A 25,056-nucleotide genomic window follows, 5' to 3' on the forward strand; every position below is an offset into this window, starting at 1 on the left:
GCTACGGTTCATTTAATTCAACTTAAAAACTAGTGAAGAATCCTGTTGTATTTGTTTGAGCTATATTTCATGGACAAAGTACTGTTTTGGTGACTCTATGGTAGCAGAGGGCTTCCCTGCAATTTGCAAAGACCCCTTTGATACAACTTTGCATTTAAACTTAGGTTGTTTTTTTTTTATTAAAGCACCAAAGGGAGAAGATTTCTACATATTAGTTATAAGATAATTTTTAAAGATCCCACTTAGAAAAAATTGTTTTGAACAAACAATAAATAAAAAGAACTAACCTCATTTTTCCAAGTTTTTCAGTCTAGTATATGTGGCTCTATTTTTGCATCAGTTTAAAATTTTCCTCATAACTAAGCACTTGATGAACTTGAATTTTGACAGATACAATCTTTCTGCAAGGTGGGGCATGGCAAAACTAAGTATTATATGACACAGATAGAGTAATGTGCACAACAGATTATTAATTTTTTTCGACATCTGTTATAATGTCTGAATCACAACACAAGAATAATAGGCTAATGAAGCAATAACCTCACTTGTGGATTGCTGCTTCAGCTTCCCTGTATCCACTCTAACCTCCAAACAGGAAACCTCACGTGCCTGCAGCAAGAGAGGATGAATGATGATTGAGAGAAGTGTAAATGCCATTGCAAGTGATTCATACTGTTCCCAACCAACCCCTCCGGTTGATCAATGAGAAAGACAATTATTATCTATTACTACGTCTTCAGATACATGAGGACAATAATGATATGGTATTTCTTTCCAAAACTGTAATAAAGAGAAACAACTCATGAACTGCTTGAACTTGGAGAGACAATTAAGCAAAGAAGATGAGCCCTATTCAAAATAATGAGTGTATTAACATATGGAACTATTTTTATGAGCATTATAACACTTTCTTTATTAACTCCTGATAGTTCTGAGCCTATCATTTATAGAAGAAAGTAGGCAGCAGTACTGGGTTTGGGACACAGCTCAAAGTTTCCAGAGTTAGAAACATGAACATTTGTTATTCAGACACAAGAAAGATCACAATAAATATGTACTTTACCACTAGTACTCCATTCGTAATAATGCCATCTGGGTAGTCCAGACTGGAAAAAAAAAAAAAAAAAAAGGAAGATAATGTCATGGTTGGGAAAGCTCAGACAAATGGTTAACACATTAGTTCTTACATGACCTTTGACATTTCTGACTTTAGCATTCTCACTCAAAAATACTTAAAAGCTTAGGATTAGATGATGAGCTGAGTTGCAGTTTTTTCCATCCACTCAGAATATGAAGCTGGATTTATACTACTGTTATCTTACACATTTACTTCTATAAACCATGCAATAAATACTGGTATGAGACATATTGATTTTGAGGACAGCTGCAGCTGTTAAATCCATCTTCATTCTTTTGAGCATTACACAGTTTTACCCAGGTTTTTGTCTAATACAACTGCCTAGCTTTCCACAATTTATAAAAAAATTTCCCTAATGGCAGGAAAAATTGTATTTACCTCTATGAAGTGATCTGCAAATCACACATGAGATTGTAATAGATCACTGTATGTATAGATGTGTTTCCACAAGTAAGAGCAGGGATGAATTCACATACTGCAGCCAACAATTTCTATATTCTAAAATATTTTCCATCAGAAATATCAGGCAGTGTCTCATTAAGGATATCTTGTAATTTAGCATTTCGTTAAATAACAGATCTAAATTCATATAATCTCTCAAGAACTGAGATGTCTCCAAAGGGAATATGTACATATGTGTAGACTATTGACAAGGACTGAGCACTGACTCCCTAATCTGCTGCAGAGAGTATGAGCTGTTTATTATTGAGACTTTGCAAGCCATGGATTACACATTTGGAGTTCTCATATAGTTCTATACTTGATATATGTATTTTATCTCAGCTGAAACCAAACAATACAATTCCTTTAAAATTAGATGAATGACATTGTTTTTATGCACTTAAAGTGAAAACAATTAGGTTTAAGTATAAACACACATGATAGCATTCACTCAAAATTGAAAAACTCATAAACAGTTTAAAGTTTTGTTTCCAAGTCAGTATTTTCTTTAAGAGAATATTAATATTTCCTTTAAGAGAAAAACGTGAACTGGCTAAATGCACTACAGAAAATTCAGGAAAAACTTTCAATTATAAACAACATCAACAACAAACTCAAGCAAACACCTCTGGTCAAAAACCCACAATCATAAACTTTAAAATTTTGTAAATTTTTTTGGAAATGTATTTCTAAAGAGTTCAAAGAACATGGTCAGTAATTGGTGAAAATATACTCAGTGTTTCCATCTGTATACAGGTAAATGTGTGCAAGCACCACTCCAGTTTTGTTTCAGACACAAATTTTTGTTCTTAATTACTATTTTGTAGTCAAATAGTTGTAACATTACATGACATATGGTGCCACCATCCTCAAATAACTCATTAAAAATCAAGGAAAGCAAGAAACAGCATAATAGATATTAGAAGACCTCAGCCTGCATAGCCTGGTGAAATGAAAATGCAAAGACAGGTGAAGATATCTGTTCATGGAGGTAAACATCCAGTAAAGTGTAGTATTATTTGAGTTGCTGGTATCAGCAAAGGGTAAAGTTAGGTTCAAAGTTAGGAGGTGCAAGGCATGGCCTTCAAACAGGGTGGGAACAGAGCAGAGCTTGCAAGACCCCTGGGAAGAACCAGGACACCACAGTCATGAAGGACCAATGGCTGAGATGTTCTGTTGGGTTGTCACCTCTGCTGCCACCCCTGTAAGGAAGCCCAGCTGCTGGTACTTGTTAGTATGGTGGACCTGGTGGTACATACCTTTGTTTTAAGAAGAGCAAGGGCACTCATCCTTCTCTGAATCTTAGAAAATCAGCTGTGGCTAGAAACATAGCTGAGCTGGGTGCAGAAGAGCTTGGGGATCTTTGAATATTTTTGGCAGGGATCTTTGAATATTTTGCCTACCTTTGGAGCACTGAATAAGTTCCACTAGTTGCGATTAGCTGGCAATTTCTCTGATAACTAACCTGCTATTAGACAGCTCTCATCACACAGTGTTATGTTCCTGTTCTCTTCTCCATCACAGTTTGTGATTTGTGGGCTTTTTTTATTGCAGGCCTCAGTTTCACTAGGAGAACTGGGAGTATATTATGACCTGTAGCAGGGAAAGACAAAAACAGAGACCCTGGGCATCCTTCCTCACTCAAAGTCTGTTGCAGGAATGCCTAAGGTTGCAGTGTACTCTATGAATCCAGGGATCATTTCCCATCACCTGGTATACATCAAACTTCTGCCTTCTCCTTTTTGGATTATGCCTGATATAATGGAATGAGTAATTTTGAATATGAACTTACAGTCACACAGATTCTTATATTGCAGTTCTCATTTAGGCTACTACGCTCCATTTCACCAGAAAATCTGAATTTTTGATACCTATCTAAAAGTTTTGAATTCTTTAATGTCAGATCCAGCTTTCCCTTCCTTTAGTAGCTTCCATAATAATGCAGACTACTTTTCTGAGCTTTCTGACAACCCAAGAGAAGCATGGGGGATGGTACTGTTTCAGTAAAGAAAGCTGTATTCACCTCAAAGGTTCTTTCTTAACTTAAAACTTTTGCCTTCAGTGCTCCTCCACACATAAATACAAACAGTACATTTGGCCCCCAGCTGATGGAGACTCAGCCTGGGGGTTTCTCAGCAGTGCCCAAGCCAAATGACTGGCATGATCTGCTGGCTCCCCCTTCACATGAGGGGGATTTCTCAAAATAACACAGCAGAACTACAGAAAGAAAAAAAAAGACTTTTATTTTCTAAAAATCCTGCTTTTGCCATATTTCAATAATTAATATTTAACTTTTATACAGCTTTTTATACACCTATTTACATTTGTTTCTGTTAATTGGGCTTTGTTTTAAACATAGTCTTTCACATTTGAAAAAAAAAAAGGGAGAGGGAGCAGAGATGAAAGGTTGTGTAAGAGTAGTCCTTCATTCTTCTAAGAGTTGTTAGAGATGCACTTCCTCAACTTGAGACATCTGAAAGATAAAAGAGGACAAAAAGAGGATCAGCAGGTACAGCAAATACCCTGGGGCTCTTAGACCTTTCCTTGGAAAATCAAATCACCTTGCAGTTCATCAGAAGCCTCTTTGTGGCCCTCAGTGTCAGGCGTGGCCCTTAGTAGAAGTCGGAGGGGAGCGGGATGTTGAGCGAGCGCAGCCACCTGGTCCAGCGGGACCCCGTGCCTGTAGCAACACGGATGGGCTCATTCTGGTGCTGCACCCTGCCCGTGGAGACACAGGAGAAAGCCCAGGTTACCACTGATAATCACCAGAGAACAGCTCAGAAAGCACTAAAGCACACGAACTAGCAGCCTGTGTACAACAGCCTTACCTTTTCTGTCGCTGCTGCCCAAGCGCAGCAGCTCTCCCGCCAGCTGGGCTCCTGTAATGGGCCCAGAAAACATTGGGCAGGCATTTGCAATCCCTTGGCTTGGTTGCTGGTGAAAAGGTACTTGGAGGAAGGAACATGCCTTCCTCTCTGTGTCCTTAGGATCAAACATCTGGCCCTCAGTGCCTGCCACTCTGCAGCAGAGAGGTGAGCATTTGCTGGTACTGCAGTAGTGGCATAAGGGTGAGGCAAAACTAGAGAGGGTGTTCATCTTGCTGTTGTGGAAACCCACTAACAAAATGAAGCTTTTCTTCCATTTTAAATAAAATATAGCAGGAATGGATGCAGGAACAAATTATCGTACAGCCTTCCAGTGTAACATGAGGCAATTGTTATAGTGTTGTTTTTGGTAGAGGTAACACAAAACACAACCTTTGCAGTGAAGTTATAGGCAAACAAAACTAGGAGTGGCAAAGCCACTAGCATAGGTGCAACCCAGGAAACATTCTTGGCCTGGGGTTACCCATCATGTGTGGTATTATTCACCTGAAATGCTGGAAAGAAAGAACAAGCTAATGTAATAAAGCTTGCAATTAGTAAAATCTAGAACAAAGATGGGGAAGAAATTTAAAACTGTGGATAAGGAGCATCAGGAAAAATTGCTGGTGGGAATAGTTATGAATTTCAGAAATAAACTGCCATATGACCCCCACAAATGTATGTGTTTCTTGTTCCCATCACAATACAGGATTTCTAGAAACTATCCCACATGCTTAGCTGTACTCCTTGTTATCAGAGGGCTCTCTCCCACTGAAAATTATCTCTAATCTCTGTCAACACTTCTCCCATCCCACACTGACAAAAAATCTTGCCAAAACCGGCTAAGCTTGTTCAACACAGAAGAGGTTGGTTTGGGCCCATGGCTTTCTGGTGACCCATCTCAACTACTTCACTTGAGTTGTTCAGACCTTTCCAGGGCTCTCTAGTTTATCAATGCCATCCATTGTCTACAATTTTAATGGACAAATCCTTTCATTAATTACTCCTGACATCACACATTCCAAAGTGAGGGGAAAAAAACCACCCTCTCAATATCCTCCCAAGACCACATACTTAATCAATGCAGATGTGGAGCCACATCCAGCCCTTATTCCAGACTCAGTTGATGGGAAGAACAGCATTGACCACCACACAAACGCAAGAAATGTGAATGAGGGATAGCAGGGGAAAGGTCTATCTGCCTTCTGGCATCAAGCCCATTTTCTCAGTCCTACTGTGAGCTCACAGGGACATTCCCTCCCTTATAATGCAGCACCTTCTTGCCTTTGCATGTGGAGTTCTTCATGCCATAACTGTTACATTGGTCACTCAGGAGCCACACTATGAATGAAAAACAGTAGATCAGATGCCTTCTTGCTGGAGCAACTGAACCATGACTGTTATGCTTTTTAAAACCTCTCCCTTGAGACCCCAAAGGATTATTTTTAATGGTACAGTTCCAACCATCATCTTCTAACCAGTAGAACTCCTACTCAGGCATCACTTGTAAAAATTGCCCATTTCTGATTTTATTGAATACAACTCCAGGAAAACGCAGTCGGCTGCAAGGTCAGTCAGAAGAGTTTGGCACAGAGCTGGTGGCACACATGCTCCAAGACAAGTTCCAGCCTCTGTTCCCATACACAAACCCACTTGTGCACAACATCCAAGCCAGACAACCTACTTGGACCTCCCCCATTAAAGACAGGATTATCAAGAGTGTGATTCTCCATACCAACTCCATAACCCATCCTGTAACTTGCAAAAGGAGGACCCTAGACAGGATATCTGCAGTGCCTACTGGAGCTTCCCCATTGCCATTACTGATGTTGTGACACCCCTGCAATGTGACAAGCACCATTTGCCTTGGTATTGCTGGCCTTCTGCCAGTTCTGGTGCACAGTAAACAACAAACAATCCACCCTGATGAGTCTCCATGAGTTGTAAAAAGAGATTTTGAGACTCTTTCAGCTCTGATAGCTTTTGTGTATGTGAACACTGAGATCTTTCCTTCTCCAGTTCTTAACACTGGGCTACTGTCCTTACACCAGCAAGTTCTTATTTCCCCTGCTGTCAGGAATTCAAGGTATCCACTCAAGTATTGTCCTGTTAGGCCTCCTGAAGTGGCCCAAATGCCTTGAGAAGGCTCCAGCAGTACCATGTCAGAGCAGTACCTTCTCTAAGTACATCCTCTAAATAGTAAAACTCCACCAACATCTTTCAAGCCTACCAAGTGAAGCTGCTGCTGTCCCTCCAGCTTTTCTGGTTCCTCAGCCTTCAGACTCCCACAGTGGTCTTTGGACCTTACTTTATGCAGAATATTTGGTTCCTTTCTCTACCACAACTCCCCATGTGTAGCTAGATGAACTGAGCAGATGAACTTATGGAAGTGCACTTTATAATGTTGTGGATTTGAAAAACCAGATTCCCCAAGAAGGGGGTAATTAGGGCATTTAGGCTTGGCACTGCTAAGGGTCAAAACTTCCTGAATATTTTCATTGTCCTCATACTTTCTTGTGTATCTCATTGTCTTAATGAGAAAAAAAGAGAACAGGAAGAAGTTGCTGCCCAAGAGGCAGAATTCAAACAAGGAAAAAAATCGCATTTCAGATATTTGAAATCCAAAAGCATGTGTTCTAAATTTCCAGTTTACTATACTTGAATGAAAACGTCTTGCTACTGCTTTTAGAGACTGCAGGTTTAAGAAGCACCATCACATATGAAACAGATTTTTCAAACTATTTTTATACTGAATATAACACTTTATTAAGAATTTAGGACTACTCACGTGTTCTGCAGTGTGAACTCCACCTCCAGCTCTTCACGTGCCTGAAGAGAGGAGATAAAAGAAAACAAAGACTGATTACTTATTTTTCTTCACAGCTTTCATCATACCAATTTCATATAATTTTTTAAATATGCATTTAAAATAGAACTTAGTAAAATTCCCACAATGTAAGAAAACCATAGTTTTGACTGAAGATATTCAATTTTTAGATATTGAAGAAGCAGTTGCTAAAATGATTTTTTTAAATCTAAATGCTTTATAAGCACATCTGCATGCTTAAGCACTGCTATTCTGCTCAAACAGCCATTTGTTCAGATTTTAACTCCCAAAACGAAAAGAATTATCCTCTTTAATACCATTACAGTCAAAAGGAGCTGAAAATTCAGAATTTACACCAAGAGCCAACTAACATCCCAGAAATATTCAGAATGAAGACTGGATAACTAGTTATAGGTGGTTCCTGCATTTTCAGCATAGATATTTGTTCTAAACAAAAGCTAGCAAAAAGCACAATTCTTAGAATTGCAGCAAAATACAGTTTAAATATGAGGTTCCCTAAAATGAAACACTGTAAAAGGATCTATTGGGATGGCAGGAGAGAATTTCCTTTTGTTCTCACCAATTCCATCGCTCACCTGTGGATTCAGCTGGAACTTCACGCGGACAGTACGTCCCACAGTGAGCTTATCTATGTCAAAGAGAACTGTGCAGAGTTCATCATCCCTGGTGACCGTGTCTTCATCACACACCTTCAGCTCCAGCACGTTCTGCGCAAAGAGGTTAAGAACATAATGGAGTTACTGCTACATCTAAGAGCTCCGTAAGGCAGGAAAATCTCTAGACTAGGTTTTCTTTCTTTGCTCCTTCAGTTTTATGGGAAGGAGAAAAATGAGAAAGGGAAAGAGAAAAAGGAGAGAGACTTGGGTTTATTAGATGTCAGATTACTGATAACTCTTCATACAAAAAAGAAGCAAGTTTGTTGCTTTTCCACAGGCAGACAAGACAAACAGATCATGCAGAACATTCATGAGTTTGTGATAAATTACTGCATTAGATGTTTCTACATTTAATGCAGTAATTTAAATATTTTATGGCCTTTGGTTCTAAGTGTATAAAACAGTCACAGGTTCATAAAAATGGCTTAAAGGATTTTCACAATATTTAGAACTGAGTGGTTTTGCTATTTTTATGCAATATTTTTCTTGGATTTTGCTTGTTTATGTCAAGATTTGGGATAGGATAGTAAGGCTATATTCTGAAGTACATTTAATTCCTTCTTATTGCAGTATAGTACATGTCTAAGTAACAAATATGGGGAATAGAACAACACTAAGGGGAATGTAAGCAACAGTTTGAGTTTTTTTCCCTAAGGAATCTTTAACATCTTCTGTGTTTGGAACTAGCTATGTAAGTATTAGTTTACTGCAGTTCTGTGTAATCTAATGACTAATGCAGGCACGAAATGGTGAAAAGAATTGATGTCAGTTACCTTGACACGGCGGTCAATCTTGTAGCAGAAAGCTTCATTCCAAACGGGGTTTTTGCTGTTCCTGATGGTCCTGGTCCGAACCTTCTCTGCTGAGGCAGTGGGCAGCCACAGTGTCACATAGCAATCTGAAAGGGTGACTGTGCAGGGAGAAGATGAGCACAGTTAAAATGTGAGAAAGAATTTCTGCACAGTGCCCATTTAACCCTAATAAGACAAAGATAGTATAGCTGGGGCTTTCTTCCTAAAACATACAGGATTAGGTGTAAATAATACAGTGAAGCACTAACAGGAGAACAGACATCCTCACACATTTGTAATGCCCATTTCCACCTTTTCACTCTTAGTTAGACATACTTTTTTTATTTTAATGTTACTTTATACTTGAAATTGTGCCACCCTCCACAGACAGTATATGTTGCATTTAGCTTTATCTTCATGATTATCCAAATGGCTGTGACAGGCAGCACACCTCACAACCTTCCATCTGGGCTATAGAGAGACTTGTTTGCTATAATTTCTTCCCCAGATTTTGTACCTTAGCTTAATGAAAGCCTTTGTTAACATGCTAGCTTAACTGAAGAACAGATTTTTTTCATGAAAGGTGTTCTCGCATCAAAGCTGGAAAATTTGATTTATCACAAATCAGAATGTGCCTATTCCTTATTCATTCATATATTTGACAAAGCTTTTAGAAGTTGTGTGCTCCTCAGCAGTTCTAATAGAAATAAAATCCATTTAATCACCATAATTAAATTACTGTGTGTTCAATTCCTTCCTACTGCTCTGTCTGCAGACTGGAAAGATGTTTGCCACCACCCATGTTTGGGAAGGAAGCCATGAGTGCTAATGAAGACATCAGCTTCTCCTATATTCTGAGTCCTCAAACTGGAGGGAGCACTCCCAGGAGTGAGACTTAACAGAAGCACAATACAAGTACCAATGGCCTTTCTCTCACACCTGTAATGCAATCTCCCTATTCCACATTAGCAGTGCTCAACCAGTCACCTGGTTCTTACAGCAACCTTGTGAGTCAGAGGAGGCCAAATAATTCAGCTCATAGTCAAACCCTGCATCATGCTCAAAACGAGTAACAGTGTTATTACATTATATTAAGAGCAATTACTTCATGTATTTCCTTTTTATCTTTCCATAACAATCACAGATTTAGGTTTTCCTACAAGCCAAACCATGCCTTTACTGAGTTGTTAACCATGCTATCACAACCAGCAAAACCTGGACTGTGATTGTGGGAAGGAAAGCATTTCCAGAAAGAGACCTAAGCCACACCTGATCAGGAGACTGTGACTGATCAGATGTTCAGCAGAGGCACAAATGCAAGCAGATGAAAATGCAAATGGTTGATGATGATTAAATGCTATAGTTTCCATTTTCAAATAGGATGAGACACTGATTACTTCACAGTAGCACTATAAGAATTACACAAATAAGTACACTCAGAAAACTTTAATTTCTTGGAACTGTTCAAGACCATTCCCCCCCCACATAGAGCTTAGATCAACCTGATCTGGTGGAAAGTGTCCCTGCTCATGGCAGGGGGGTTGTTTAAGGTCCCTTCCAACCCAGACCATTCTATGATGCATTGCTTTGCCAAAGATCCCATAATGCAGTCGATGTCACGGTCCAAAACATAGTCTAGATTTTCAGGCCTCTACTCAAATTTATTAAAATTATCTTGTTCTGAAACATCAGTAGGGAGGAGTACTTTTAAAGTATTTTTATTTTTCACTAGTAAATTAAATAGGAACATGTGTGAATGAACAAGAAGAAATGTTCGCTTCAATAAATAAAGCACAAACACTCATGAGAAAATATACGCAAGAGAAATAAATGGTCACAGGGAACACCGAGATTTAACCAGCAAAACTGGAAAGCTACAGTGGAGGAAATAAATGCTAACTCAGAATTGTAACAAGTATCGCACTTTTACCTTTAGACACAGGTAGAAAAGGGACATTTTCCTACAGTTGAAAATACTAAGGTTTCAAGGAAAACTAGCTGAAATATTTGCCTTATTGATTGCCTTACAGAAGATGTAAACACTGCCTGAATACCCTTCCCACTGCAGACAAAGAAATGGACAATAATACAGTTTTTTCAGACAATAAATTTTCTGTTAAGAAAATACTCTTAATGAAAAGCTTACAAATCTCTCTGCCAGATACACTTTAAATAAGTGTTTGGGATGCCCAAGTTCTGAATTTGGGGCATCTCAAGGGGATCAAGATATGATATTCATCTGCTCTTGAAGCCAGAACACCAAGTAAGAAAGCCATATGGTGTGGCAGACATACCAACAGGTTTAGCCAAAAAAGATCCTGATGATTCACTGTGATAAGGAGTGACTGAGCAAGTTGCTCTGAGAAGGACATCCACAAGGAAATGAAACACAAACAGGCAGTACAGGAATACAGAAATGCACACTCAGTTGTTTATGTGGGTTTGTAGATGCAATTTCAGTGGTGGCCTGATTAGATCACATATTTGGTTGTCACAAAACACCATTTAGGCATTTTAAAATTTGGATTTTGATAAATAAAAAGTTGGACATACAGCTATAAGCTCATGAAATGTTTGCTTCTATACATAAAAAAAGAACTTTAAAAAACCCCTAACTTTACACCTTATAAAGTGTTCTCACTTTGTCTAACAAACCAAAGAAGAAAGAGAAATAAGCAGTAATACAGGAGTATTACATTGTGGAAGATGCTTAAGTAACCCAGAATACCACATATAAGTGCAGCAGAGATTTCTTCCCTGATAGTGATCATTCAAAAATACTGTTGTAAAGCACAACTTCTATGTGATCTAACCACATTCCTCCTGCCAGAAACCACCAAATCCAACCTCTGGTAAGTTTTTCCCTCTACTCTTGACCCATCACACAAATTAAAGTCTATATCAAAATATAGATTGCATTAACTAAAATTTTCTTACAAACTACGATGGGCTGCATGAAATTCTGAGCATACCAAAAGAAAATTGATTTTGGCCATGTTCAGCAAGATTTTAGGAAACAGTGTGGACTTTTTTTTATATCTTTCAGATTTATTCATGTGGCTTTAGATTTGAATTTTCTAATTCTCTTTGTCTTTATTTCACCTTTTTCTTTTGAAGTCTCAATTCTAGATATCCTTTTTTCACTTCCCTTCACTATCCCTCACTTAAACTCCTGTCAGGTGCTCAGAGTATTGCTCTGTTGATTTTTTTTTTCTGACTTTTAAATGGCTCCATTCTGTAGGTTAAATAAATTCCAAGACACAATGGATTTTATCATCAGTTCCTGGATATGTACAAATTCTGCAGAAGTAATAGAATGTTTTTGCTTGTAAATATTTTGTTTTCATAGGCTTTTCTTGCTACTGCTGATTTTACATCTGCATTGCCAGTTCTCTCCTTTCTTCTATCCATAAATTCTGTAGGAAATACTCAGGTTTCTTACTTAAAAATACAAGCATTTTCATTCTTTTCAGAGCAGATCTCAGATCAGCAGTTAGGTCAGAAGGTTAGGAAATATATCTCAAACAGTAAGATATGAAAAAAAATATAAAATGCATCACCTTGCTTAAGTCCCTTTAAATTTAAAAGGAGAAAGCAATGCTTCAGTATTATAATATAAATGATTCTTTGAAACTTACAGCAATATATGCTTTTATTCCTACAAAATTTGAGAACAATAACATTGTCCAAATATTTTCTTTAAAAAGTTCTAAGAACCATCCAAGAATAGTAGAAGTACTCACGCAAGTCTGCCTTCCGGGCATTCCTCACTCTCAGTATTTTTACAGTGAGCAAGTTGAAGGGAGATACTGGTGCCTGCACAAAAATTCAGAAAAGGAAAAAAATGAAAAAAAGGATGACATTATTATTCCAGCCTGTAGTCACAGACTACTGTAACCCTGAAATTTTGAGGACGTAGACAGTACAGTTTTCAAGGTTGAGACAATACAATTCATCAAACCAAGTAGAGCAGTCAAAAATCTGTACAGATTTTTGGCACAGAACTCTCTTCAGGCCTGAAATAGAAGTAATATATTTCAAAATCACTCAAGTTAATGATAGGTGCCAAGAGTTTGATTTGATAAAGATCACGTCTTCAGATCACAGCTCCCTTATTATCACAACAAACACCCCTAGAGCACACTCGTGGGTGTCTTCACCTCTCACACACCACTGCCTGCAGTGGAACAGGTTGTCTCTGGGACACCAAATACTGTCACAGGAGCTGTGAAAGTAGAACTGTCTACCATGCACCAGCACAAGCTCCGACACCAGCACAAAGTTCTGCAAATAGCCAAAAATAGAAATGCAGCTGACATGAGATACTTCTCTTGAAGACTCTGGTGAACCTCTGATCTTCAGCTCTGACCCCCAGCAGAAAGTTACAAAAATCATCCCAGAGTTGATCTTGGGAATTAACTCACAACCTCACTAGATATCAGAAACCTTGAGCTCAGAGATATCAAGTCTATAATAACTCATAACCTCCATGGCTCATACTAATGAATCTTCATATTCCTCAGGCTATAAATTAACCCTTTCCCCATTTCACCTTTGAGATAACTGCTTAACTTCTTACTCTCTCTCACATACTAATATCTCCTCTTTCATATATACTATCTTTCATTTTAAACAAATTTATGTACAGATACCATTTCTCTCAACACTTGCTTAAATTGATATTTAGCATTCCACTTACTGGTTCTGTTTTAGAACAAAAACAAATTTTAATGTGCCCCAAATTTTATCTAATTTTTCTATCTATACCAGCTGGTGAGAACAAGACACTAATACACTCTGGGGAACAAGATACTGGAAAGCAGTGCCCCAGGAAACGTACAGGGGGGTCCTGGGCTGTGGCAAACTGGATGTGAGTCAGCAGTGCCCTGGCAGCCAGGAAGGCCAAGCTTGTCCTGGGGGGCATCAGGCACAGCATGGCCAGCCAGGCAAGGGAGGGGATTGTCTAGCTCTGCTCTGCTCTGGGGTGGCCTCACGTCTAGTGCTAGGGGCAGTTTTAGTTTTATGCACATATTGTGTCATATTTAGCCACAATACAAGAAAGACTTAAAACTCTTAGAGAGTGTCCAAAGGAGGGCAACAAAGATGGTGAAGGATCTTGAGGAGAAGCCACATGAGGAGTGGCTGAGATCACTTGGCCTGTTCAGCCTGGAGGAGACCGAGGGGAGACCTCATTGCAGTCTGCAACTTCCTCATGAGGGGAAAAGGAGGGGGAGGCACTGATCTCTCCTCTGTGGTAACCAGTGACAGAACCCACGGGAATGAGATGAAGTTGGGTAAGGGGAGGTTTAGGTTGCATACTAAGAAAAGATTCTTCATTTTGCCAAATTATGTCTTTTCAGCAGTATCACAGGATTTATCCTGAAGTGCTTCACAATGCTTTGCCAGAGTGTCAAGCAACTGGGACCATAACATGACATTGGACAATAAGCCAATGTAATGAAGGAGGTCCTAGTCCTCACCAACGAAAACCTCAGCACCTCTGAAAAGTCAGCAGAGAACATAAACTGTCTCCAAGAAATAACCTGAGTAATCCCCAGAGGATCGTCTTGCACTTCCCTTTGAGTTGACAAGGGGCCTGAAGATGCAGAGCTGAGGGGCAGTGAGACAGCAGCAGGAGGCTCAGAGCAGTCACTAACATGGGCACATTTGTTCTACATTATCTGACCTGTCCAGTCTCTCACACAGGGCAGTTTTACAGAGCACAGTTTGCAAGCCCTGGGATTGTCAGGTGTGGGACATTCCAGTTGTCACAAAGACTGTATCACACCTCTATCTGCTCCATTGTTCCAAACGTGTCCACAAAGGATAACTTGGATAGACTTGAAAGAAAAAAAGTTCTTTGGGGGAAAAAAACAAACAAACAAACAAAAAAGGATTACAGTCTCCAATCCCAAGCAACCAAAAGATATCAGGCCCAGACTATACAGCTGAAGTGCTACAACTAATTTTCTATATGAATAAAGTAGTAATGGGTAAAAGTGAAAAGCCCTCCTAGACACAGGGACCAGCAGCCAAGGCTTGTCTATCCCTGACATCTACTGACATGATTTTTACATTTATGTTTTGTCCCTGCTTTCCCCATCCAATAAATTGTAAGTGTTTTTGACCTCAGAAATGTTATTTCAGAAGATGGGGAGCATCTCTCTTATCCAGAAAGGAGGATACTTGCATTCCTTGATTACAGAAAAATTGACTTGGGCACAAGTTCCCCATTCCATGGAAATTCTATTAATTACTGGGCTTAACACCATTTTAAAAGAATAACCTTGGCTCAGCTATTGGAAAACAAGCACCAAGACCTTTACTTTGTGAATCTCAAGTGAATAGTGATATCTCCCTGCAGCCAAGTGCCATATGGGGATAGGAACTGTGAAAGTTGTTCCCAGCTGTCCATGTTACCTGGCTGTTTATGCCATTTTCTGCACAGCTATTACAATTCCATTCTGATGTATCTTACTCTCCAAACTTATGGAAATGATCCTCAGTGCTCAGCTTTGGGTTGTGGAGTGCCTTCCCACACTAAAGTCTTGAAAGTCCAACCTTACAACTCCTAACTTTATGGTGCCTGAATGCGTTACCAAATCTAGCTGTCAGCCACTTACTCAAAGTCATACAGAAAAACTTGTCCTAAACTGGATAATCTCCTAGCAATTGGCAAGGACTTCCACATCCTTGCCTTTTATGTGATGATGACCATATCACAGACTGGGTAAGTTCTGAGGCCAGTTATTACAGTCAGTCATTACACACTCTTCAACTTTCGGCTTCTATATTTATTTCATCTGAGACATGAATCTTACCTCATAAACCGGAAACACAAGCCAGGCATTTTAATGATCACTTTTGAAATTACTTAAATATATGAGGCTGCAAATGCAAGACTTGGTCACACTGTCCTACGTCAGATAAAAATTCAATTAAGTCCTGTGGCACACTTGTGCAATCCTCACATATCTAGTCTGAGGGAAGGCAATAGTAGTGTTCATATAAATGAGTGCTCTTCCATATGAATCAATTATATAACTGGTCTCTAAAATTGCTCCATTTTAGTAAAGTTCCAAGCTTAAAAGTCTTTCACAGAATTTTTTTCTTAAGGAGAAAAGGGTGAAACTCATACAATATTCCCAAGTCACGTTAAGAGATAAGGCAGTTATCAAAGTGCATCTGTATCTGGGGGAAAGCACTATTCCCTTAACTTTCTCATCAAAGAGGAATATAAATCTCATCACTACTTAAAAAGCTATGAAAAGCAACAAAGAAATCACTCACCCTGTCAGAAAGAGTAACAGGGCTTTAAAACAGATCACTGCCTTGCTTCTGACCTGGGTCAGGTATGTGGCACCTTTTAACTTCAAAGAATTTTGGAGCCTCAAAGGCAGGCAGGATTTCACCTCAGGCAAAGTCAAATGCATAAGAAAAACTTTTCCTTGTACTGCTATTTTGTATGTATTTCACTCATTTTAAAATACCCTGTAGCTGGGTCTTATCAAGTCAGTAGAAGTCCCCACGTTTGTTTCAGGATAAAAACAAATGGAGCAGCACTGAGTCAATGGCTGCTTCTTTCCAAGAGCTATGCAAAACTTCTGTGGCTTCAGACTGCAATTTTCATGTGGTTTTTTTTTTTTCCTTCCTGTTTGCAGCTGCACAGCTGGACGTGTGTTGGAATGGATCCAAATCTGAGAAACCAGGATTCCCATAGTTCAATGTGTTTTGTTTCCTCAAGACCACACCAGTAATTTATGTGATCTAAAAAGTATTACTCTTTTGACTGTCAGCATGAGGGCACTAACAAATTTTTCTTACGAGCTATTTTACATATTCTTTCTAATGTATATAGCTGCTCAAATTGAAAACCCACACATCCTACTAGTTACCCTGAAACTCACTCTGACAACGAAAACTCATTTCCTTGACTGAGCCACTGAGTAACAAAAAAGCAACTCAGGTATACTAGGCTTATGTACTTACCATAAATACCAACTTTCATGAAAAAAAAAGGAATAAAGTTCAAGTCCTTCCTGAATTTTACCTCTGTGAACCTTGGAGATTCAGGACAGAAAGAAGGGGCTCTGGGTCCTGCTCTAAATTGAAGGTACTGTATTCATGTCATGTCACCCTAAATACTTTGAAGAGAAAAGTAACAATCTAAAGCCATGCAATTGTACAGGTCTTGCACCTAGGGACCTACTAACAATGTAAAAAGCACTACAGATTAAAAAAAAAAATCAGATTGGTCTTCAAAACACAGGCTAGAACTCAAAATATGAATTTTTATGATTCTAGCACACCTCTTAGGGCTGTATATACAAAGACCTACATAATTTTAGAAGCCAGTTTTTGAAGAAATTCTGCAAAGTCTTTACCACAGCATTTCACTTAGAACAGAGAAAATATGTGACTCTCAGGCACAACCAGGCATCAGAGACTATCAATAACAGCAAACCTCCACAAGGCAAACAGAATTTACCACCATTTAAAAGATTCTCTGTATTACTCTGGTTTCCCTATCTGGATGCAAAGCTGGGGAGTGCCCACATCACTGAAGGAGGGGCAAAAGCCCATCTTGCAGACAGATCTCCAAAGAGTTTCAACTGATACTGGCAGCCCCAAACCCACTGCAAATGCCAGAGGACAGCCTCATCCTGCTGTCAATGCCTTTGCTCCCATTCACTGGCTCATAGGAGCTTATCTGATACATTTTCCTTTATGCTAATACCTCTTAACATAAATGTCTGCTAATTGCCCAGCCATTTTTAATTTGCCTGTGCAAAGAATTCGTCCTGAATTCAGCCTTTACAAAACACCTTTTGCTCTTTTTTAGCCTTCAGAGAAGTTTGGGCACTACTCCCACTCTTCCTGGGCTGATAAGATCAAGCTTGTCAGGAGACTGAACTCACCACATTTATTCCACCGTTTTACCTGTGAATGCTGTGCTGCACAGAGAATTGCAAGCTCTAGGATAGACCATCACACTGCAAAGGCTACAAGGAATACCAGAACACTAGGAAGACCCATATAAAAGCTCTTCTTATAAAGGAATAAACTGTAAGAAAATGGGAATATTTCATCCAAAGAAATCAAAACACACAAGAAGGGAGTGATTAAAAATTTGATAGAGTTGAAGTACAAACCAGCCCAGATAAAGCACAACACATAAGCATCAGACACCAACAGCAACCAGACTACTTAAAGCTTATGGAAAGCCATGGCAATACTCCATCTACAGAGCTGAAGCCGCAGCTCAGCTTTTCAACACTCAGTAAACTTTGCAACACAGTTTTCCCCCGAGCCATTGAATTCCTAAAATATTTTCTGGTGATCTACATTCAGCACTGGACAGTATTTAATGAAGGGCTAGCTAATTGCTACCTACCGTTCTCACCGCTGGTGCTGAGGTGCTCGTAAAAGTCTAGGAAAAACAACACAAGGCAAAGTTAAGAAAACTAAACTACATGTTAAATGCTTACTTTAGGCTGACACGTCAAAACATCTCACATTCAAGGATACATTTAGAGCTATGCTTTTAGCTGCATCATTAAGTGCTTTACTGACCACCATCACAACTCTCTTCCAGCTTATTTCATCGTTTTTACAGGAAAGCAGAAGCACAATAAGCAATATTTCTAGCCCTAAAATGTGGTTCGAAAAGACAAGTGTGCCATGAGGTTCTGCAAAAGCCTAGACTAGGAAAGCCATCCTTGCAACAAGATCTGAGGAACAGCAAACTCGATTTCCCTTGACTGCCCATACAACACAAACCACTTGTTCTCCTCAGTGATCAACTTCACTGGAGCACCAGGCAATTTTATCCACTTTACACTTGCTATCACCTTGTTTTGCTTACCTCACTTGTACTTAAATTTGATCCCATTGCAGACCCAGTTGCATGTAAGTCCAGTGTTAAATGTTACTAAGTCGTACAGCTGGCAGGAGCTCCTCATGCAGGTTAGGGGTGGAGGAATAGGGATTTTATGATGAGGCTCTCCTGCCCCACCCCCTGATTATTTCCAGTCATTAGGCAGTCACCTCCCTGCTTCCTGCAGCCTATTAGAGCACCTCAACTGAGTCAGCAGAATGAAGAGCAATTCCTTTTCTACCCACTGTGATGTTCAGGGAGGGTGCTGAAGCCCCTTTCTGTCCAGGTATTGCTCTCTTGAAATACTGGTAATGAAAAATTTTGCATTTATGCAACAGCTCTAACCCCCAAGCAAAGTGCTTCTGACTAATTAAATCACAGCTCTCAGAGTATCTCTACACTGCCACCATCATGCTGTAAGGTAGTAGAGATGTCAGCAGCTTCTTTCGAAATGATAAATTCAAATACCTGTAGCAGTCTTCCCATAGCAGCGCAGTTCAAGCAGGTAAGTCCTGCAGTTCAGCAAGGTAACTCAATTGTGATGCCACAACTGGATGACTGCAGCACCCCCAAAGCTACTTTGAGCATCTCTGTGCTACATTTAGCAACCTCAACACATGCTGAATGTTCTTTGCTGGATATTTATTGTATATACAGAAAAAAATGTTAATCCATGTTCAGAAATCTTGCAGTTTGATATTAAATCAAACAAGAGGGAAGGAAGGAGCTATTAGCAGCAGGTGAAACTTGGGAGTGGAAGGGTGAGGCAGGAGAGAGAGTTGTGCTCTCCTGCAGGGCCCTGGGGAGCCCAGCAGTTCACCCACCCTCAGAGCTTACTTCAAAGAGGTCTGTGTGTGCTAGCTCTCACACTAAGTCCAGCAGACACACTGTGAGAAACTCCAGGGCACAAAACCCTCCCTGACTGCTCTACACCCCGGTGTACAGTGACTCACTGCCTTGTAAAGTGTATCAGGGTAGTCCTAAACGAGCATGCATGTGCAGGCTGGTAGATTTTGGAGCATGCAAGAACAGACTCTGGCTCTACCAGACTCTTTCTGCCCTCTCTGACAGATGATAGGAGGGAGCAGGTACCCAGTCTTGCATCATGAAACTGAAATGATTATTTTAAACCAATCTTACTTGTATTGGTGTTCAATACAAATTCACTTGATGCAGGCAAAGAAAGCAACCTTGTAAACTGCAGCAGATGCCACTTTAGTGCACTCCCCTGTGCTATGGAGGCTGGTATCAAAATAATTCTGCACAGAGGAAGAGAGGAGGTGTCCAAGGAACATCACTGGAGTAAAATCCTCTTTTCAGATACAAGTGGCTTCCTTCTATGTTTATGTCTGGTGATAAACATATGTGATGCCTCTTCAGAAGATCTTATTCAAAATATGCAGTGGTACTCTCTGGTGGTTTCCATCTGAAGTATTTAATGGCTAGCTGCTTGCTTCATAGGCACACTTTACACTGTCTTCTCAGAATCAAAGGAAAATGGCTCATAAACATGAATCTACAGCTTCTGAAATGCTCCTTAAACCAAAAGATATTTCCAATGAACATGTGCATCTCTACCCCAAAGACAAAATATCTCCTTGTAACTTCTCTCTTTATATCTGTGTTAAATCCTTAGGAACAAACTCTGGTGAAGCAGTCACAGCTGAGAATCACTTGCTTGCCTTCTCACACAACTAGTTCTTTCCAGCTTCTGAAAGAATGTTCCCTGGAAATATTCCAGTATTAAAATTTAAAGTAGGAATTGATTTTCTTTAAAAACATCTGCAAAACTTCTTCTATCAAAGGAAAGAGGGTAGGATATCCAGCTCACTTTGCCCAAGTTGTCCCAGCAGATATATACACCTATACACATTTATATCATCCCAGCTGTTTCACAGCCAAACAAGACTCCCTGACACTACATTCTCTTACCCATACTGTTTTTAAGATCCATACATGAGACAGCACTTCACAATTTATAAAATTATTCCAGAGTCAGTGCATCTTACCCACTAAATGATTTCCTGATGTTTCAGACTGTTTTCCTCATCTCAAAACAATGTCACCATTGCCATTCCCAAAACATGTTCCTAAATATTTCTCCCTCTCCTGCTCATAACAACCATCAGGTTTTTAGCTGGCATTTTCTCCCTTAACCCCTACCTGTCCACATCACACAAGAAGGCTTTGGAATACACTATGTTTTAAAGACCTGGCAAATTTATGGCAGGCAAGAATAACAATCTCCACAGTTTCTCATTCATGCGGTGAATACCTGATAGAACTAAGCACTGAATGTTCACAACACCTCTGACAGTAAGTCCTTGTCAGCACTGAAAAACTTGATGGCTTATTCACTGATGTCTATTACACCACTTGCTTAAAATAAAAAATCATGAATTTGCAGTTTGTCCCACTGGACTTTTACAAGTAGAAATGTCCCTAGGATCATAATTTCAAAAATATTACAACTTCCAAGGTCATGTTGGGGTTTTTGCATTTTTCATTAGATCTTCCACAATTCAAGGACAATTTCAAAGACAATCATTAAGCATGCATTAAACAAATTCATATCTGAATTTACCCAAAGTCTAAAGAGCCATATATTGCCTCTTTTTAGCAATCACATTTCCACATTAATAATTTTAAATTGCCAGAGATCATCATTTACATACATCCTACTTACACTCTTACTTGGATTTTTGAAGATTAGAGAGACTGTGTAACTGATGACAGAACACTCAACAGTCTCTTTAAAGCTCTGAACAGTAACAAGGAGAATAAAAAGGAAGATGTCATTTTCCTCTGCTATCATGCACTTTCAAGTGCACATTTACATGCACATGATTTTGCATCTATGTATTAATTAAGGCAAGGTGGAGAAAATATATCATTCTGATCTAAACTGGCCAGCTGCAAACGCTAGTTTCCCCTTAATTGTATAATTGATGATTGTATATCTGACTGCAATAGGTCACAGGGAGGAATAACAGCTGCTTTCAATACTCCACAATTGCCTTATGTGCCACTTTGTCACCTTCTGATAATCCAGGACTACAGAAATGTATGACTAATGGGGGACTTCATTTTACTGCAAGTATCCTTGTACCATCCTTGGGATGACAATGGGAGCAGTCATCATTTATACACCCTGAACATAACAAGAAGGGTGAACATTCAAAGCACGTGCTAGAGGTGTTAAAAAATGATAGCCAGATGTCACATTAGAAAATAATTACTCAATATTAACAAATTTAGCAATTAACAAATTAGGCAATTTAACAAATGTAGTGTCAGATCTGTAGCTTGGGATTTTCCCTGAGCTTTCACTTTGTTTTCCTTCTTTTTGTATAATGCTTCCACAAGCTACAAAATCTACTAAGACCTCATCCTGCCAGTCAAAGAAGAGCAAGCAGCTCAAGTCCAACTCTAGTTACACAAAGACTTGAACTCAATAATTTCCAAAGACAAGGTGTACGGTACCATGGATGACAAGCATCACTTTGCTATCCCAAGGTGTTGGACTTTAGACTCTGAAAAACTTAACTTTGACTTCATAATTTTTGGCCTGAGGTTAATTTTAAGGAACTCTTTGGAATAAAAAAACAGAAACACCAAAACCCAAAACCAAACAAAATATTCCCCCCCATATATATATATGTATATAACATTCACATTAATATGGTTATTATGTTGGCATTTTATTTTCATGTTTCCATGTACCACACCTTCAAAACACCTGTTTTTCAAAACTCTATAATATTCTTTTATTCATTGGAGAGAGAGATCATGCTTGGTGGAGGATTACATTTTTGCTTGAGACACTATTCTGATTATGACATATATGAAGGAGGGGTTGTGCTTTCAAAAGACTATTGAGAAACTGCATTAAAACAACTCCACATGCCCTTGATATGTTTTGGAGAGATAAAATCTCGCTCCTCCTACTCATTCACATGAAGTAATTGGGCTGCTTTTCCATTCAAAAATCATCGCTAAAGCGTTCGCCCATCTGTTAATATATGCAACCCTGCCTTCAGATTTGTTGCAACAGAATTTCAAATGCAATCCTCATCTCAAAAATCAGTAGCTCAAAACCTTTGTCTCTGCCCCTCCCTGTGCTCTGTAGATCTGAGCATCCAACAGCACCTCTCTTTACCTTTGCAGGAGCACTCAGAGGTTGCCTGACCTTTCCGGGTTCATTCAACACTTCAGGCACTCGTGAAGCAGCTATTTCACTGCCCTAACCCCAACAGACCACAGGTTTGAAGAATACCAGCACCAGCCTGTGTCAGCTAATTATCCAATAATTAGGCAAGACGCATAGCCCAGGACCTTTACAGGGAAATCTAGAGCCAATTTCAATCTGAACCAATTCTCAGAATATCAAAAAGCCACCTCATATTGCCAGCTAATTAAGGAAGTAACTTCATCTACAGTCAGCCTAAGAGATGTTTGAGCCCTAATAGAGACTGCAAAGATTCACAGCTAATTGTTTTCAGGATCATGACATTACATTCAGCAGAGCTTGTGTGACACAGGTCACAAACAGGTGTTTACCAAAAGAAAAAAAATTCTTGCTGATCTACCTGGGTCGTAAATAGAACAATTGCATCAATGCTGAATCATTTTGAAAAATCCAGCTGATATGTCACTGAGCCTAAAACTCAGATCCATCCTTAAAAAATACCACCAGTAATAATGAATGTCTCTGTTATTTTTTGATTAATAGCTGGCAAGCCACTCAAACAAACATCTCTTCCCCTGTCCTTTTATGCTGCCTTTCACCATCACATCACAGGCAAGATTCTGAATTATCTCTGTAATGTGAACATCATTGATGGTCTTTAACAGAAGCAGCCTTTCCTTCCCCAAACAAGAAATAAAATCAGTCCATTTTGGAGAAAACTAACAAGCCACCAAGGCAAGACCATTAAGCTTGGCTCTTTCAGCTAAAACATTAGTCTCATGCAGTGTTAGGTGCTTGGAGCCAGATCCCAACACAAGCACCAGCATCTGTCTGACTTAAGTCAAAATACTGAGCTGCTAAGCTAGACTATTTAGGCAGCCTAAGATTTTTAGTGGCTTTCTAAATAGGCCCAGACTTCTGAAAACAGACTCCCTTTCCTCAGCTCATTCTAAGCCATCCTAATTTTCCAGATCAGCGGCCAAAAGCACACATCATCACCACACCTTGGGTGAGTAAAGCTGAAGGCCCAGCGCCAAGTGTTGCAACCACCAAAACCCAGTGGGTGGAATACACAGGCACACGCTGAACTGCTTATATTCATTCTTCCTGGAGCTCTAGTAATGAAACTTGAAAATCTTAAAAATACTGAAGAGATACTTTGCAAAAGAAAATAATCACATTTTTAAACCTCCATTTCATTATTGTTTAAAAATATATTCATGAGCATAACTGAGCTGTCAGAGTGACACTTCCTTTTCTTCTTTACTCACAGAAAACTATTGCAGTCTTACTAGTGACACATAACATCAAATTATCCTAACCAAGGGCAAGAAAAAAAGATGAAACACTGGCTTTCTGCATAAGAGGGCCAGTGAAACAGAAGAATCTATCAGTAACTGAGGAAAAGGAAAGTTGTTGGACTCGACTGCTTTAGATCTACGAAAAGGACACATGAAGGTTACTGCCAACAGTTTCCTCTTATGAAGGGAGACTTACTGGTTTGATTGATATTGCAGCAAATCTTGACAGACACGGGTGGTGATATCTCCTGTTAAATGAACTGATGCACAGAAAAGGACTGGCTTAGAGGTAACAATGTTATAATGTTATCTCCTGAGTTATTATTCCAGTTACCTGCACCCTTGAAAGCAGAGTTTCCTTCCATTTTTTATTTTCCACAGTTGAAGTGACAGCTTTGCTTTCAATTTTCCTCAAAGGTTATTCACAAAGCTCATTGTTCACTCAATATTGGATTTCAAAAGCATCAAAAGCAAGGTATCAAAAGCAAGGGTAACTTTTTCCAGAACAACTCGCTAGCTGAGCTGAGTCCCTAGAACTTAATAAAACTCCCAAACTTAAATGATTTCAACTACAAAATTCTTATTTTTAATAAGATTATGCATGGCTACTTAGTATTTGAACAGTAGCTATTACTCTGCCATGCCCCAACAGGGCATGTATATTTTTCCATACAACAATCAGAAAGTTCTAAGAAAGACCAGTTAAATATACTTTCTTAAGAAACCATTTTTCTAAGACAAGTACCCTGTTATTTGGATAGCAGTGGGAATAAAACTGTAGCAGCAGCTACACACCAGCCATCTCACTGTTGCAGAAGTCAAAGGAGTTGGTATCACAAATTCTGTTGCCATCGCAAACATCTGTGAGCTTGCAGCAGGTGAATATTTATTAGTCCAGTACCAAAACATTTGTGTATCTCCTTCTGATGATTTTTTTTTCCTAAATACACT

At 39.3% G+C, this 25,056-nt stretch overlaps 1 protein-coding gene across 1 annotated transcript in view; it reads right to left on the reverse strand.

Moving 5' to 3' along the window:
• Positions 1 to 18,630, reverse strand: part of LOC136557478 (cytosolic phospholipase A2 epsilon-like) — a 32,072-nt gene extending 13,442 nt beyond the window's left edge. Inside the window, exons 1-8 of the mRNA XM_066551354.1 lie at positions 18,604 to 18,630; positions 18,133 to 18,168; positions 12,482 to 12,554; positions 8,721 to 8,857; positions 7,867 to 7,998; positions 7,232 to 7,272; positions 1,064 to 1,106; positions 546 to 609 (exon numbers count right to left, since the gene is read on the reverse strand). Coding sequence (XP_066407451.1) covers positions 546 to 609; positions 1,064 to 1,106; positions 7,232 to 7,272; positions 7,867 to 7,998; positions 8,721 to 8,857; positions 12,482 to 12,554; positions 18,133 to 18,168; positions 18,604 to 18,630 — 553 coding nt within the window. The remainder of the gene's footprint in view (positions 1 to 545; positions 610 to 1,063; positions 1,107 to 7,231; positions 7,273 to 7,866; positions 7,999 to 8,720; positions 8,858 to 12,481; positions 12,555 to 18,132; positions 18,169 to 18,603) is intronic.
• Positions 18,631 to 25,056: the final 6,426 nt, after the last annotated feature.

This window comes from Molothrus aeneus, chromosome 6, assembly GCF_037042795.1.
Source record: "Molothrus aeneus isolate 106 chromosome 6, BPBGC_Maene_1.0, whole genome shotgun sequence".
Classification (NCBI taxonomy): domain Eukaryota; kingdom Metazoa; phylum Chordata; class Aves; order Passeriformes; family Icteridae; genus Molothrus; species Molothrus aeneus.